At 30.5% G+C, this 16547-nt stretch overlaps 2 protein-coding genes across 3 annotated transcripts in view; one reads left to right on the forward strand and one right to left on the reverse strand.

Annotated features, from left to right (window-relative positions):
• LOC118183583 (AMP deaminase 2-like) overlaps positions 1-10812 on the forward strand; it is a 71497-nt gene extending 60685 nt beyond the window's left edge. The window contains exons 15-18 of the mRNA XM_085827060.1: positions 1481-1601; positions 5013-5186; positions 5903-6013; positions 9571-10812. Coding sequence (XP_085683186.1) covers positions 1481-1601; positions 5013-5186; positions 5903-6013; positions 9571-9759 — 595 coding nt within the window. The 3' untranslated portion in view covers positions 9760-10812. The remainder of the gene's footprint in view (positions 1-1480; positions 1602-5012; positions 5187-5902; positions 6014-9570) is intronic.
• Positions 10813-13120: 2308 nt separating this feature from the next.
• The window catches only part of LOC118183585 (selenoprotein S-like), a 31049-nt gene continuing 27622 nt past the window's right edge, over positions 13121-16547 (reverse strand). For both annotated transcript variants that reach the window (XM_085827061.1, XM_085827062.1), the window contains exon 6: positions 13121-13408. The gene's annotated coding sequence lies outside the window, so the exon portion shown is untranslated. The remainder of the gene's footprint in view (positions 13409-16547) is intronic.

Here is a 16547-nt window from a genome sequence, read left to right on the forward strand (position 1 = left end):
AGTTCAAAAGTTGAAATGGAGCTCAGGAGAACACTAGCATGTGAAAAATGTTTTGAATACTAAATTTTCCAAAATAATAAACAAAAATATATATCCTAAGTATATGTGAAATTCCATGGTAATTCATTAAATGATAATAAAATGGACCACTTAATTTCAAACTATTTTATAGTATTTAACAAATACAGTCAAAAAGAGAATACAAAATGATGTATAAAATATGCAAATGATAATTGCATGCCTAATTAATGTTGTTTCTTTAAGATTTGTTAATCAAAATTGTAAATTACATATAGCAACTTGTAGATAAGTTCATTTGTTAAAAGCTGAAACAGCATTAAAACCTCATTTAACTGAATGTGATTTTTAGATGATTATTTTATTAAAAGGTGTGTAACATGTAACGTTTTTCTGTATATAGCAATTTTAAATTAATGAGTAAAATACATTTAATCTCATAAGGGTATTATAAAATTATTTGTGTTGCTGTTGCCACTTTGAAATTTAAAACTGTATGCCTTTCTTCTCGATCCAAAGGCAGTTGGCGGTGTGTTGCCTGTAAATAAAATTATTTTGCTTATTCATATGAAAATAAAACATCTTATTTGATTGTAAAATTTTCTCAACCAAGAAAGCTGGTGAAGATCCCACCAAACTTTTACCAATCATTCTAATGGGAAAGGAGAAGTTTAAAATAACACATCACTCTTTATTTAGTTACATAATCAACAGACAAATGTTACAGATATAACATATAGAAAATATAATTTCTGAAGTTGCACTGCCTATCCATTTTCAAATAAAGTCCATATTGTGTCTATTAACACACAAATTTATTGATGCCAGTTTCCATAATTTAAAAATTATTTTGCTGTTCCATTGAAGGCAGGTTCCAAATTTTAATTATTTTTTCCCAAATGCAACAGCAAAAGAGATAAATAGCTTATATTGTTCTACACAAAAAATTCAACTGCTCATTGAGAATTATTTGGATGAAATGTAGTTGAAGATCTTAATGATTATGTTGTAAAATCAGGCTTATTCATTATTGGTATGAAAGTACACTGTTTAGTAAATGTTTGTTTGTTGAAAATGGTCAATGGAAAAGTAAAAGTTAGTTAATGTTAAATATACTGATGAGAGTAGTTCTCATAATAGACAGATACAATTACTGTCATGAATATTGGAATCTACCGTATGCTCCTTTTTCTGTGAAGAGTATCTTACTTCGTATAAAATATAAATTCTTGGGACAGTATGATGGATGCAGTGCTGGTAGTAATCAACATCTTAAACAAAGCTGTGTGATGTTATTCCATTTTGTTATAAGCAAGGCTGTAAACAGTAGTCCTATGTATGCGTTATGATGGCTTTACAAGTCTCTCATTTGTTTAATTTTTCTTTAAGAAAAATCTTAATTATATAATGTATATTAATTCAGTATTAATGCATTAAGCATAACTTATTCTTTACTTTAAAGGGAAAGAAAAATGAACATTTTTGTATTACGGCCACATTGTGGAGAAGCTGGCCCTGTTCAGCATTTAGTTGGTGGATTTCTTCTTAGTGAAAACATATCCCATGGACTATTGCTGAGAAAGGTAATCTTTGTTTAATAATGACATAAAATGGAATAAAAGGAACTTTCAATTTAAATCATTTGAATAATATCAGAAAAATATAAATTTAATTTTAGTGCAGCTTTTTAATTTTATTTTTTTTAATCTATATGTTTGATATGTAGAAAGGACTTGTAATGATTCTGAATTCCAAAAATCATACTTTGCTGAAATACAAATCTGCAAAAAATGAAACATATATTTTGTATGCCTTTGCCGTTAAGTAAAAATAATGCTGTTTATTTTGTAACAGCTAACCTTAAGTAAATTTTGTTTTGTTTTAATGGTGAAAAAGAAATTCATACATAATTCTAGTTTATATGTTACTACAGAATTTTATTATCTGTTTTTGATTTAGATGATGGCATGCTGTTGGAGAGGTTCAAAATTTTTTGGTTAAGGTACATACAGTATGGTGTGAAGGGCCCTTTAATTGATTATTACCATTCAGTAGAACATTTTGCCATTAAACTGTGTCAAAATATCAGGAGTACAAATAAGTCTCCACCTTTTTTTATCTGAAATGGTCATTTATTGTGAAAGAACAGTCTGTTATATTTTATTCATAGTATTTTTCATCGCTAGTCACTAATATTTCCAATCTTTCTAGAAGCATTTGATACTATATCAGAAGAACACTTCATTCCAAATAAGGTCTCATATGCGAGGAATCCTTTTTAAGAAGCATCGGAGGTGCTGGTAAGAGCGTGATAAGTTCACACTGAGACCAGCCTAAAAAACAGTATCACAATATCACAACACTTCATCTTTCGGAGGCTGTCCACCTGCTGACACAGACCATGCATCATCAATTGAAACAAGTAATAATCATAAGGATCATCGTCTGGTGAATACAGCAGGAGAGAGAAAACTTCTCATTTGGGTGTTTCTGAATAGGTTTTGATGGCCGCCGCAACATGTGGATGAGCATTATCACACAAGAGAATAATTTTGATATGTCTGGAATAGTAGTGGATGCATTTCATTTTTCTTTTAGTGGTCGGCTGAGTCTCATCAATTGTATTTGGTAGAGAGACACAGCAATGGTTTCATTCGGTTTGAGCATAATACATGATACCAAATTGATTCCATCGTATTCACAACATGATTTTTTTCCATGAATATTCAGTTTGCTATCGATGCTGAAGCATCAGGTGGTCCCCATGATTTCTTATTTGTGATATCGTAGTGGATCCATTTTTCATCACTAAAGATTATGCAGTGCAAAAACCCTTTTGTTTATACCTTTGGGAAACAGCATTTCACATGCAAAAAATCGCCGTTCAACGTTTCTTGGCATCATTTCATGTAGAACCCACTTTCTTTGTTTTTGAATCATTCCAAATAATGAAAATGGTTTAAATGAAGTGAAATTGCTTGTTTCGTCACTCCTAATGTAAGTTCAGGTTCTACTTGCTTTACACATGAATCTTCATCCAGTAATGCTTCCAATTCTGCATCTTCATACACTTTATCCCTCTGCTCAGGTGTTTATTTTCAACGACAAATTCACTGTTCTTAAACTTTTGAAACCACTCACGACAACTTCTCTTACTTAAAGCAGCCTCACCATACGCTTTAATAAGTAATAAATGCACCTCAACTGCAGATTTCTACAAATTAAAGAAAAAAATCAAAAGTTCCTGTAAATGATGCTCATTCAACTCAAAAGTCAATGTCTTCACACAAAAAATATATGATGCTGATACAAAATTGCTAATATTTCAAGATTATGTTGTTAGCAGATGTCCAGACTTATCATATGACATGTAACATTGGACAATTTTAACCATAACTTACTGGTGGTGCTTTTTTTTTTTTTCCTAATAAGACTTATTTGTACTTCAAGTATTATTGAGAAAACCATGTTTTTTAAAAAGCACACTTTATTGCACTGATAAACAATGTAGTTGTAATTTGGAAGCTAAATGAAAGGTATTTTCAACAGTTTATTATTATTTTTTGTTGTTGTTTGTTTACCTTCAAAAATATTATTTTCTTAGCAAAATGGAAACAAAAGTATTTATTTCTGTACAAAAAGTGTAATTTTAATTGCAGTATGCCATATATAAAATTGAGAGAGAATTTACTTGAAGAAAATAAAAAAGGGGCAATCTGCAGAATTATTGATATTAACAATACAGTGAATTAAGTCGATATTTATTTTTATGTAGCTTAAAAATTTTAATATATTCCTCAGGATTTTGTTTTCATACAATTCATAATCATTAACTAAGCACACTTAATTACTGTTTTTAAACTTTGAACACTTGAAATATTTCATAGTACAGTCAAAAGTCATTAATCCGGACTTGTCAAGACTGCGGCGATTCCGGATTATAGATCATCAGTTTAAATCTGGTAAGATGGCATGCAGAAATTACAAAATTAAAATATGAAAGAGTAATTTATGAAATAGAGAACAATTATGATCTAAAGGATATCAAAATTTACAAAAAGAAAAAGCTTAATATTTATTTGTTTACTTTATTAAACATTTCTTTCAATGTAAGTTGTTTAAGTTCCTCCGTTTCATGTAATAACACTTTCTCTTTAATTCTATTAAACAGACATAATTTCTTGTTTAGTTACAAAGTTCCGCTGTTCAAGTCCTATAATTGCTGTGTTGTGAATACCGACTAATTTGTCAATCAAAATATTTTCGTTTTTAATAACCTTTGGGTCACTTTCTTCAATATCAGAAGCAAATTATAATGACGAGGAACTTGATTTAAATCATATCAAAGATGGAGTACATCGAGATCAAATACTACATTTAGTAAGGAATTATAAGCTAAATAAAATAAAAAACATCTGCCCTGAAGATAAGGATAGTGCTGACAGATCAACTTCCAATTCATTGAGCCCTGCGGTGTGAAATTGATAAACAGATTTCGGATTTCAAAACATACTTTCGCTTTGTAGATCTTTTACATATTAGTAAATATATATCGGAAATTCTATTTGACATAATCGAAAGTTCAAGCTTACTTTTATAAAATTGCTCTAACAGTCTGCAAAAAATAAGCCGGATCCAAATAGAAGATTAAGGAACAACGCAATCTGCAACATTAACTGAATTAGATAATTTTAGCTTAGCTTGTACCATCTATTACACATTAAACGGTCATGTGCACACACATATTCGCAGCCGTAAAGGTCTTACGCACACTCGTAAACGCCTATGCGCATGCGTGAACGCGATGCGTGCGCAGAAATTTTGTAGCTTTGAGGTCCGGATTATGGGTGTCCGAATTAACGACTTTTGACTGTAGTAATTATATTGATTTTTTTTTTTTTTTACATTATATTAAAATTTCCAAATGTTTTTCTAGATTTAAGCTGAAAATATTAAATCAAAGATATTTGATGACCCCATTTTTTTATTCTTAGGTACCTGTGTTGCAGTATTTGTATTACCTATCACAAATTGGTATAGCTATGTCTCCACTTAGTAATAATTCTTTGTTTCTGAACTATCATCGAAATCCTCTTCCAGATTATCTTAGTAGAGGATTATGTATATCGTTATCTACAGATGATCCTCTGCAGTTCCATTTTACTAAAGTAAGTTTTATCTTTGAAACAAAAAGGAATATATATTGAAAATTTGTATCATTTGTGCAATATATGTTTTTAAATTTTCTTTTCATTTCTCAAAATGACTCCAAATAAGTACTTTAAGATACCATGAAAATAGATTTTATCAAGTATAAATGCAAAAAGAATGATGTGTTTAGATGCAATTAATATTTCAACTGTTACTGTTTCATATTATCTGACAAGGTGATGTGCATAGTGCCTACCTAGCACTTTACTAAAATATTATTATCCAGTAAAGATATTAGAGCTAGCAATTTACATCTGAAAATATGCAAGACATTAGAGCAATTTTTTTGTACCCTTTACCTTCATTTTCAATTTATACAGACATTGTGTTCTGACATCTAATTTCTTGTATGCATTTTAAAGAAAAACAAACAAAATTTTGAATGGATCTTTTGTATCACATTTTTAAATAAATCTAAATTGCACAAGAATATTTATTGCATTCATTATCTATGGTCTGGTATCACCGTGATTTATTTCTCGGTAAAATATAGACTGCTATTCATTTGGATGCCTATTAACAAGCTACACAATAAAAATTTATTTTGCTGTAATATTTTATGTTGGCTTGTCATTGACTAGTAATGTGTTAAGTCATACTATGCATTTTTATGTTCTTATAAAATTTTTTGATTTAAAAAAATGGGGTTTTTTATTTTTAAAAATTTTTATAGGAACCCCTAATGGAAGAATATAGTATTGCAGCACAAGTTTGGAAACTGAGTAGTTGTGATATGTGTGAACTAGCCCGAAATAGTGTACTCATGAGTGGATTCCCACTTTCAGTAAGAACAGATTTGATATTTAATTCTATTAAAAATTATTTTTAACTTTATTAAGTTGTTGGTTTAATTCTTTTTGCTTTGAGTATAAATTCATATCAGAAGGTTCTTTTGTGCAAATTATTCTTTCCAGCAATATTTCCACACTATTTCCTGAATAGTGTGGCCACCTGATAAATTAAATCTTTTACTTATAATTTAAACAACCTCTTCAGAATACTGAAAATGAGAAATTAAGTTGATATTAAGATTTTTTATAGGATGATCTAAAATTTTTCTGATGAAAACCTAATCAGTTTTTAATGAATAATTCAGATAGCAATCAAAAATACATTGAAAAATGCATCTATTTTGAACTCAGCTGGAATATTTATGCTAAAACAGTGCAAAATTAAATTATTTTTGGCCATTAAAACAATATGAGAGTGGTTAAATTTTTTAATCTGCTTATTCCAGCATTTAACAAACAGCTGTATTTTATTTAGATTTTGTTAATTATGCAAAATTGGATGCCATTATTTTTTTATACTTGTAGGCATATCTTTGGTCAGAATGTACTGTAATCTGTTATGGGCATTCTGAGGATGTTTTTGAACAATCAATTAAAAATGATGTAAATAGCTTGTAGGTAACAGCTATTTACATCATTTTTAGGTAAATGCGAATAGTTTGTAGGTAGATGTACATAGCTTGTAGTAACTTGTAACAGTTAACCAATTTGAACTTTGAGGAACTTTTAGTCTTCAGTTATAAAATATATCTTATCAAGTTTGGTTTCGCTTTTCTCCTGATAATAATTAAAATTATCTTTACAACCACCACTCACACGATCATGTTTTTCATCTAATCAGTGGCGGTGAATTATCCCCTCACTGCTTGTGATTTCACAACCTGGAATTTTCAAAAATGAAAACGTGGCTATTCTTTTTTTTTTTTTTTTTTCAAGAAAGAGGTGTTTTATATTAAGATTGTGTTCGAATTATCACCTCATGAGATTAAAATGTGACTGAAAGTCGAAATGGCAGTACAGCCTTTATTCTTGCTTGGGAAAATGTGTCTGCATCCAGGAAAATATGTTTGACCATTCATTCCCTTCATTATTGCCATATAATTTATTTACTTATGGTGTCGAGAATTAATATCTGTTTAGCTTCGCGAGCTAAAGCTTGCATCCAGTGAACATGCGCGACACATGCGTTGACACATACGCATAGGCGTTTACGCGTGCGCATAAAACCTTTTATCACTGCGCATATGCGTGTGCGCAAGTGCAGAATATGTTTTCACGTGCGCGTTTAATGTATAACGGACGGTATAATCTAAAATTATCTAATTATCTATTTCAGTTAATGTTGATGATTGCGTTGTTCCTTAATCTTCGAATTGGATCCGGCTTATTATTTTTTGCAGACTGTAAGAGCAATTTTATAAAAGTAAACTTGAACTTTCGATTATGTCAAATAAAATTTCCGATTCTGGAGCTCCCAAAGGATCGTACAAAACGAAAGTATGTTTCGATGTCCATCAAACAAAAAGTGGAATTGCTGCAAAAAATGGATAAAGACATGAAGAATGTGACAGAGAGGTTAGTGAAAACGAAAAAATTTCGATTGACAAGTTAGTCGGTATTCTCGGCACAACAATTAACGGAATTTGAACAGCGGAACTTTGTAACTGAACAAGAAATAGTGTCTGTTTATGGAATTAAAGAGAAAGTATTATCACATAAAACAAAGCAACTTAAACAACTTACATTGAAAGAAATGTTTAATAAAGTAAACAAATATTAAGCTTTTTTTTTTTTTTTTTTTGTAAATTTTGATACCCTTTAGATTATAATTCTTTATTTCATAAATTAAGGTTTCATATTTTTAATTTTAGAATTTCTGCATGCCATCTTACGAGATTTAAACTGATGATCTATAATCCGGAATCGCCGAAGTCCCGACGAGTCCGGATTAACGTCTTTTGACTGTATACACCCACTCTGTTACCTGTGTTGGTGAACTCAGTTTTTTTATTGTTATATGTTGGGAAATTGTGCATTTTTTGCTTTTAAAGTGATTGAATTACATTGTTCTGATGTTCCAATTAAGGTTTATATGCCTTTATTTAATCTGCATGCAATAGTTGTAGAGTTATCAACAACTTTTAAATGGTACTAACCCTAAAAAAGCCATCATTTGTTTACATTTGAAAATCTTAATAGAATAGTGAATTAAGTCAGTTTGTGCACAAATTTTAATATCTTTTTGGTGAGTGGGACCAAAAGTAAACTCAATTTTGTGCACTGAAAAATCTGTCTTCTTATCTGTTGGTCGAATTGCTGTTTTAGCATAAAAACTCTAATTTTAGTTGTAAAAATATTTTAACTGTATTTGGTGTTATGTTTTTCTGTATTTTACAATTTCTGATGAAGATGTTTTGAGTTTTTATGTATTTTTGCCTTACTACTAAGTGAGAACTGAATTAATTGAATGAGAAAATAGTGTATCTCTAATGAAATTTGAGGAAATAAATTTAAATGAAATGCAGCAAAAAATGTATATGATTTAATAGGCTGTAGTTGTGGTGATTTTATGTGATTCATCAGATTTTACATGTTTATAGCTCTCGTGATAAAACACCAAATTGCATTACGTATATAAATAGCATCGGTCAAGCAGATCATTATGCTGCTTCCTGTTATTTTGACTCAAAAGTTTTGAACAGTAGCAAAAATTGTTCTTTTGGGGTTTGGAGTTAATGCTTATATTTTGTTCAAAAAATTATGTTTAAAAAAAAACATGAAACACCCTTAAATGATTTCAAATTTGTAAAGTTATTCCTTAGCCATTCAAGAGGACATTTTCAAATGGAAAGGAACTCAAGAATGAATGCAGTATGTTTGAAAAGGATAATTAACATGAATTAAATTTTGGAAATAAAGACTGGGTATGTTTCAATAGAAAAGTCATTGGAGGAGATGCAAACAGACATCTGTGTTCTTCAACAAGTCCTAGACTCCTTCACTGCACTTAGAGGACCATTTTGAAAATTTTTCTTTCTATGAAAGATTATAAAAATGAATTCAGTAATAAATTATTATAACTTCAATTTTTGTGAATCTTTTTAAACTTTTATTCCTTTAATCCAGGTTCACATATTATTGTTATGAACATACTGTAAATACGACACAGCCTCAATCTGTTGGTATATATTATTATAATAATTTTGAGCATTAACCATTAAGGATTTGGAATGTGCATTACTTTTCTTTCTTGTGTTGGTTATTAGTATAAATTTGATATGGCATGGTTAAGTACCTTAAATCATGATATTCAAATGTAACATGATTATAATGTTACATTGGATTAAATATATAATGCTCTATATTTTACTTTTAAAAATAGTATCATTGAAATCTTTGATGTCAGTAGTGATTTAAAAAAAAATATTTAAAACATTTTTGTAGCTAAAGTGGTATCTTAATTAGTAAATTCCTTTTCTGTATTAAAAAAAAATAGATAATTTCTTCTTTAGAAGATTGCTTTCTTATTTTAACACCATTCTTTTTTAAGGTAAAAAAGCACTGGCTTGGACAAAACTGCATGAAAGAAGGTATAGCTGGCAATGACATAACACGCACAAATGTCCCTGACATTCGAGTGGCATATCGATCCGAAACTTTGATTGAAGAACTCTCAACTATATTTAGTGCTCTTAATACAAGCACTGAAGGGTCAGCTCCAGTTACACCTCTCAAATAGAAATTATTATGGAAAGATGTGTCTAAAAAAAGAGTCCTTATTTTTTTTTATTAAAGACATTATTTTGAATTAATTCTTAAATAAGAATCCATGAATCATAATTGCTGAAATTTTATTGAGTATGGATTTTTTTTGCAGCTGCAAAAATTTATTTGAGGCTTAGATACAATCTAAAGATGTAGATTGAAAAGTTTATTTTGCTGCAAGGACTATATATTTAAAATGTATTTGAGTATATTGAATTTCAAGAAATGTAATTTTCTTGTAATATTTATGTTAATTCACAATCATACTTAATTTTACTTTATTTTTAAAACAAACTTTAAAAAATTAAGTAAAATCTGAAATGTTATTAAATTTCATAATTTCAAAAGCATTGAAATTTTTTAATTGGGGAATATATGTAACATTCTCTTAAATTCTAAAATTTGTTAACTTTCAACTATCTTACTAGAAATTTTATTATTTACAATATGATTACAATTGTTTACTTTTATTTTGGAATTTTTTGGTGTAAAGTATATAGTTTAAATATTTTAGTTAATTAAATCCTTTCCATTTTTCTGAGTAAGTTTGTTGACTAATACATTAAAGATCACTTTTCATTTGTAATACCAAAGGTGTGATGCATTTATATTTAAAAGCTTAATTTATACCTTTTTTTTTATAAATTTTTGCATTGTAGATATTTAGAATTTTTTTTACATTTTTGTATATCAGATACATCTTATTCATTTCATGGAAAAAAATTATATTTGCTGTCATATATTAGTAATTTCACCAAAAGGTTAAAAGCATACAGCGAATAGTTTAAAAAAATGAAATATAGTGTCTGGATTAACTTTGAAGCATCTTCTTGAAATGGTTTCTTTAAAAAGGACCTTTCAACTCACTTTAGACTTTTAACCTTTTCTTGATTTATTACAGAGCTTTTGTAATAGTGTATTTAACAACTTCTCATTAAAAATGTGGATTCTTGTAGTATGAACTGTGTTCATATGAAATTGAAACTTAACATTTAAAAATATAGAAAATAAACGTTTTTAAGAAAAATGTTTGTCTGTTTTCTTTGAATTTTCTTTTATGTTATACAGATTATTTGAAAAAGATCATTACAAATTTTATTTCCTTAAATCTTACAGCATTTTTCAGAAAATCATAATTTTTTTCTCTAGGCATAATTTGGCATATCTATGTGCAATTTATATATAAAACTAATCACGGAACAGTTTTTTGGGCAAGGAAAAATAGATTTTCACCAATGGATGGTACAGTTTGCATTATATAAAAGGAACAGAATGATAAATTTAAAATATGTAGCCCTTTATTTATATTTGAGCAAATTACAAAATTACACTGGTGAAATAAATTAAGAGAATTTGCATATTTTATCGAATTGCATGAAAAGACCTGAACTGAAGAAAAAACCACTGCTCCTAGATAAAAACGCAACTTTTGTATGGCATATATGTAAGCATACACGTGTGTGTAGGCGGAGCCAGCAGAAAAACAGGTTTTATAAGCACGTAGAGGATAAGACAAATTGCGCTCGCTAGCACACCTCGGTGAATTTCCTTGTGTAATGTTGCAGCAATTGGTTAAATTCACATCGTAACAGTAAAAATGAGTAACCACCAATGTTTAGATGATGGAATGAGGTGGAGAATGGTGGGAAGGTTAGAGGCAAGCTGATCGCAAGTCCAGATATGCAGAGAGTTTAATTTAACATCCAGCGTCGTGTGGAACCTATGGAAACAGTTCCAGGATACTGGATCCATTGAGAGAAAGTCTGGCCAAGGTTGTCCAAGAGCCATGATGGCCAGAGAAGATCGCTATTTGTCCAGTTTAGCGAGGCGTAACAGAGGGGCTAAAGCTTCACAACTCTCTCAGGACCTGTATGCAGCTGCAGAAACCCATGTAACAAGGGTGACTGTTTCTAAAAGACTGAGAAAGGGTTGTTTGCCAGAACACTGGCTGTTTGCATCCTTCTCGCGTCTATGAACAGGAGAGTCCGATTAGCATGGTGCAGCAGCATAGTGATTGGGGTACAGAGCAAAGGGCAAACATTCTGTTCACTGACGAGTCCCGTTTTAGCCTAAACACCGATTCTTGTCGTATTTTCGTATGGAGAGAGCCAGGGACCCGCTACTTACCCTCTAATGTTCGTGAAATCAACAATTATAGCAGTGTAATGGTCTGTGCAGGCATTATGTTGAATGGCTGCACACCTCTCCATGTCTTTGACAAAGGCTGTTTGATTATTGTGAGGTATAGGGAAAAGGTTTTGAAGCCGTATGTTTGCCTTTTCCGGGGTGCAGTGGGCCCCGAGTTCATTTTACAGGATGATAACGCGAGGCCACGTAGAGCACTTTTGGGTAACAAATTTCTCGGGAAAGAGGATATTTGACGTATGGATTGGCCAGCCAGATCTCCTGACCTCAACAGTATGCAGCATGTCTGGGATGCTCTGGGAAGGGCAATTGCAACTTTCAACTCCTTTCTGAGAACTATTCAGGAACTGAAAACAGCGTTGCTGAATGAGTGGACCCAAGTGCCACAGGCACTGATGAACTGCCTTATTTCCAGTATGACACCACGCTGTGAGGGCTGTAAGAGGGGACCATACCCCCTATTAACCATTTCTTTTGTGTCTTCTGCAACTGCTGTTTCAGACCTTCAGACTCCCATGAGTGTTACACATGAACATGTGTGTCTATTATAACTGGTGAATGTTTATTTTGTTTGTATTATATCAATATTATATCAACCTATGTTCATACCAAATTTTATTAAAATCTGTCTAGTATTTCTGGAGATTGTAGATCAAATTCTCTTAAAATGTGAGTATATTTGAGATATCCCTTAATTAATATTCCAGACAAAAATATAGAAGTTAACCTTTCCTCTAACTTTGTTTGTCTCACTAATCAGGAAATTGTATATAGTCATGATTATGAGCTTTACTTGGAATAGCAATTAGCAATTTTTCTTGCATATTTAGAAGATGAATAAAAATGTCTTTTTGATATTCAGCTTGCAAACAGTTTTTGTTTTGAATAAAAAAACTTTTTTTTTACATTAAGATAAAAACGTTTATTTCTAAATAGTACATAAAATACAGTTTTAGAATTTTTAACATCTGACCACCATATAAAATATTTAATTTGCTTATTCAATAATTATTATTAAGCAATTAATTTAAGCTGACAAGTTAAAAAGGATGAAATATTTAACTAATATCTTATAGCTGTATTATATGAAACAAATATTTTTGCCTTTTGCTTACATAAAATTGATTACTATAATTGCACAATTTAAATGTCAAGCCATATAACGCAGAATGTGATATATATATCAAAAATTGCTTTTTATACATTTATTAACAATTTCTTTTACAGATACTTCCTTCAGAAGCAATATGGCACATCTCAACTGCTATTCATCCACTATTAGTCTTGGTAAAACCATTTAGACTAAACGTTTCATAATGTTTTTCTCCCAACAATATTAACAGATATTTCAGTTTTAAAGAATAAGTATTGCTTAATATCCATAACTTTACACATAGGTGGAAGAAAAACTAATTGCAGCTGAAAATGTAATCTGACATGTAACATAAATCCATCCCAAAGGGAATCCACTTCACTTCCTGGAAAAGAAAAAAAAATCAATGACCATAAAATTTTACCAATAAACACTAGATTTATTAAGCAAGAGAAATGAAAACAGACTAGATGACCTAAATGAAGCATTACATGAAGCTCACCAATGACCAAATGATTGGAGACATAAAGTATACTCCTTATTCATCCTAGAATCTATTTTCAGTGATTGAACAAACTAGTTGAACTGGACTTTTGTGATTTTACCACATGTAATGTGAATGTGAGCCAGTTTAACATAGAAATATAAAACATATGAAGTTTTATAAAAAGACAGGTTTTGTACTAATCAGCTTATAAGGTATTTCTCCCACTTCCCTAGCGTGCCTTCGTGGTGTAACAGTAGCACGCTGGGCCGGTATTCCAGTGGTCTGTGGTTCGATTCCCAGTGAAGGCGGTTGCATATTTTTCATCTTTTCTGCTTCCAATTAACCTAATGACTCTACAAGTTAACCTAGTAAAACATATACACAGCGAAAATACATTTTTCAACAAAAGAGTGGAGACATTTCTTTCACTGTGGTACCACTTTTAGTAACTTATTTCAAAGAAATAATTTTCAGGGCCAATCAGCTAGATTTCTTGAGCTGAATTAAAATGTTACCCTATCATTAGACCTGTAGATTTCCAAAAGCTGAAATTTCTTCGAAAAGAACTCTTTGAAACCTCATTACATTCTGGTCTAGCTATAACTACTTCATCACCAACCATGATAAAAAGCATTAAACAAATAATTCGGAATGTCCAGTAAAAACTTACCTGAACACACGAAAAGTTCAACATTTTGGATCATGGAGCATGTGATATTATACATCAGAAATTGCAATTTTGAAATGTCATTGTGGAAGGGCTGACTAGAAACATGAGAGATTATTGAAGCATCAGAGAATGATAACATCTCAATCACTTGATGCTTTAATTAAAAGAAAAAATTTCTGTAATGTTTAGTGATGGGCCAACACTTTAAGATTAATGTGGAATATTTCTAAGAGCTATCCATCCAAAAAAAAAAAAAAAAAAAAAAAAAAAAAAGAGACTTTAACAAACAAGATTTCCTAAAGTTGCGGCCATCATAAAAATGTCTCAAGTGTTTTGATATGATTTTAATGATACATTGATTATATAACAATGATTTCATTATGCATAATGTTTTGCTTTAATAATCAAACCCCTGATCTCAGTTAATAATTCTTTAATACATGCTTTCTGACAACTGGGACATCTATTGAAGCTGTGCCTTCATCAGCAGAAAATATTCTTGAACAACCGCAAACAAACAGTGGCAAAGCTTTAGGACATTCAGTGTATGCCTATAAATTTAAAACTGTGAAAAAGGAATTATTATTTAAATCTAATCATTTAACAGTCTGAGCGCCATGACCAGCTTTATCCAATCATGAGATTTTTTGCCACTTGTTATATATTAGCTTATAATTTAAGATATTTTGCTTTCTTATTTTCATTAATAATATAAATGCCATCTTGATGAATGTAAGTTTATAAAAATGGAGACAGAAATAGATAAATATATATATTTAGTTAATAATGGCTCTTTAAATACAGGTCTTCGATGACAGATCCATAAACCTGGGCCCTTCAGAGGGTTTATAAAATCCTTATTAACTAGTTTTAATCTCTAGCTATGCACTGAATCATCAATTTTAGAGTCCAATACTCAAAACAAAATGAGTTTTACAATGTCACTTCCTGTCTATCTACCCATCCCTCATCGTAAAAGGACTGTGTATGCTGATGAGCATCTGCTCTCAGTACATGAAATATTTACAACATGAAAGGCAAACTTCTCCCTTCCTGCTGTGTGAAGGAATGTATGACTTTGACACTCTTGCATGCTCTTGTGTCATAGAGCTACAAAAGAATATTCATTGTTTGCCACTGAGTTTTAAGCAATTTAACCACTTTTAGTATGCTAGATGCCATTTCTGTAAGGTTTGCTTTGTACTGCGCTTAAGGCTCAATTATCACTGCTTTCAAAGATCAATATGCCAATTTATTGTAACACTAAGGGGAATATCTTTTCTAGAAACTTGTAGCAAAATAATTCAAGAAAATTTACAACATAGTAATTATTATGTTAAAGAAAAGTTTTTCTCTTGGCCTCTTTTTAACTGTTTGGTAATAACAGAATAATTGTTTGGACTAAAGATGAAATAACCAAATCCCCCATATCAGTAACAAAATAATTTAAAAGATACCAAGTAAGCTGATTTAAAGACCGGTTAATTTTCCATTCATGGCCGTCTCTGAATTTCCATTAAATACAACAACACACTTTGGCCTTTTTTTAACCAATTTATGTTGTAAATATAAGGATAATAAATAGAAATTTGCATGATATTTCTAAGCTGTTCATTACTTGCTGGCAGTTGGCAAAACAAGTATATGGACTAAGGATGGATTTAGCAATTTGAATGTGTTATCAATATTCATCCAAGACAAGAGAAATCACTTTATCATATTAAAGATAGTTTACAGCTTTACAATGTTTGGGCAATCAAATCTCTAAATGCAAATATTTATAAAGTTTCACAATGAGGCCATATTAAAAAAAGGGGAAATTTTAGAATGATTGATAAATTGTGTATGCTTCTTGGCAAAATAAGAATTGCTATTTAGGAGGCCATGATGAGTCCACAGATTCAATAAATAAGGGAAATTATACAAAAATGCTAAATAGTATCAGCTTGTACGATGCTAGGCTTGATAATAAGTTAAAAGAAGCAGAGATTTCCGTAGCACATCCCTGTATTATACAGAATGACCTCATAAATTGCATTTCATAAGTTTTCACAAATACTGTTAAAGAAAAAGAAAAGACATTGCAAATTGTCAGTTTGTTTCAAACCTTTTAGACAAAATAACAGAATAAAAATGAATCACAATTATCTACATGCCTCAAATATGTCAATGATAAAGGCAAGCACTAGGAAATATTTATAGGTTTTTTGGCCAATTGTTCTTCTATAGCAATATACGAGCATGTTTTCAAAATTGTGAGAGAATTTAATTTTGAATCAAAATTTATTGGATAGATATATGATGAAGCAGCAGTTATGGCAGGGAGAGTAACTTGACTACAAAAATGAGTACAAAAAATATCTGCAA

The sequence above is a fragment of the Stegodyphus dumicola genome, chromosome 11, assembly GCF_044657685.1.
Source record: "Stegodyphus dumicola isolate Sdum_Otavi_A_Nest chromosome 11, ASM4465768v1".
NCBI classification, from domain to species: domain Eukaryota; kingdom Metazoa; phylum Arthropoda; class Arachnida; order Araneae; family Eresidae; genus Stegodyphus; species Stegodyphus dumicola.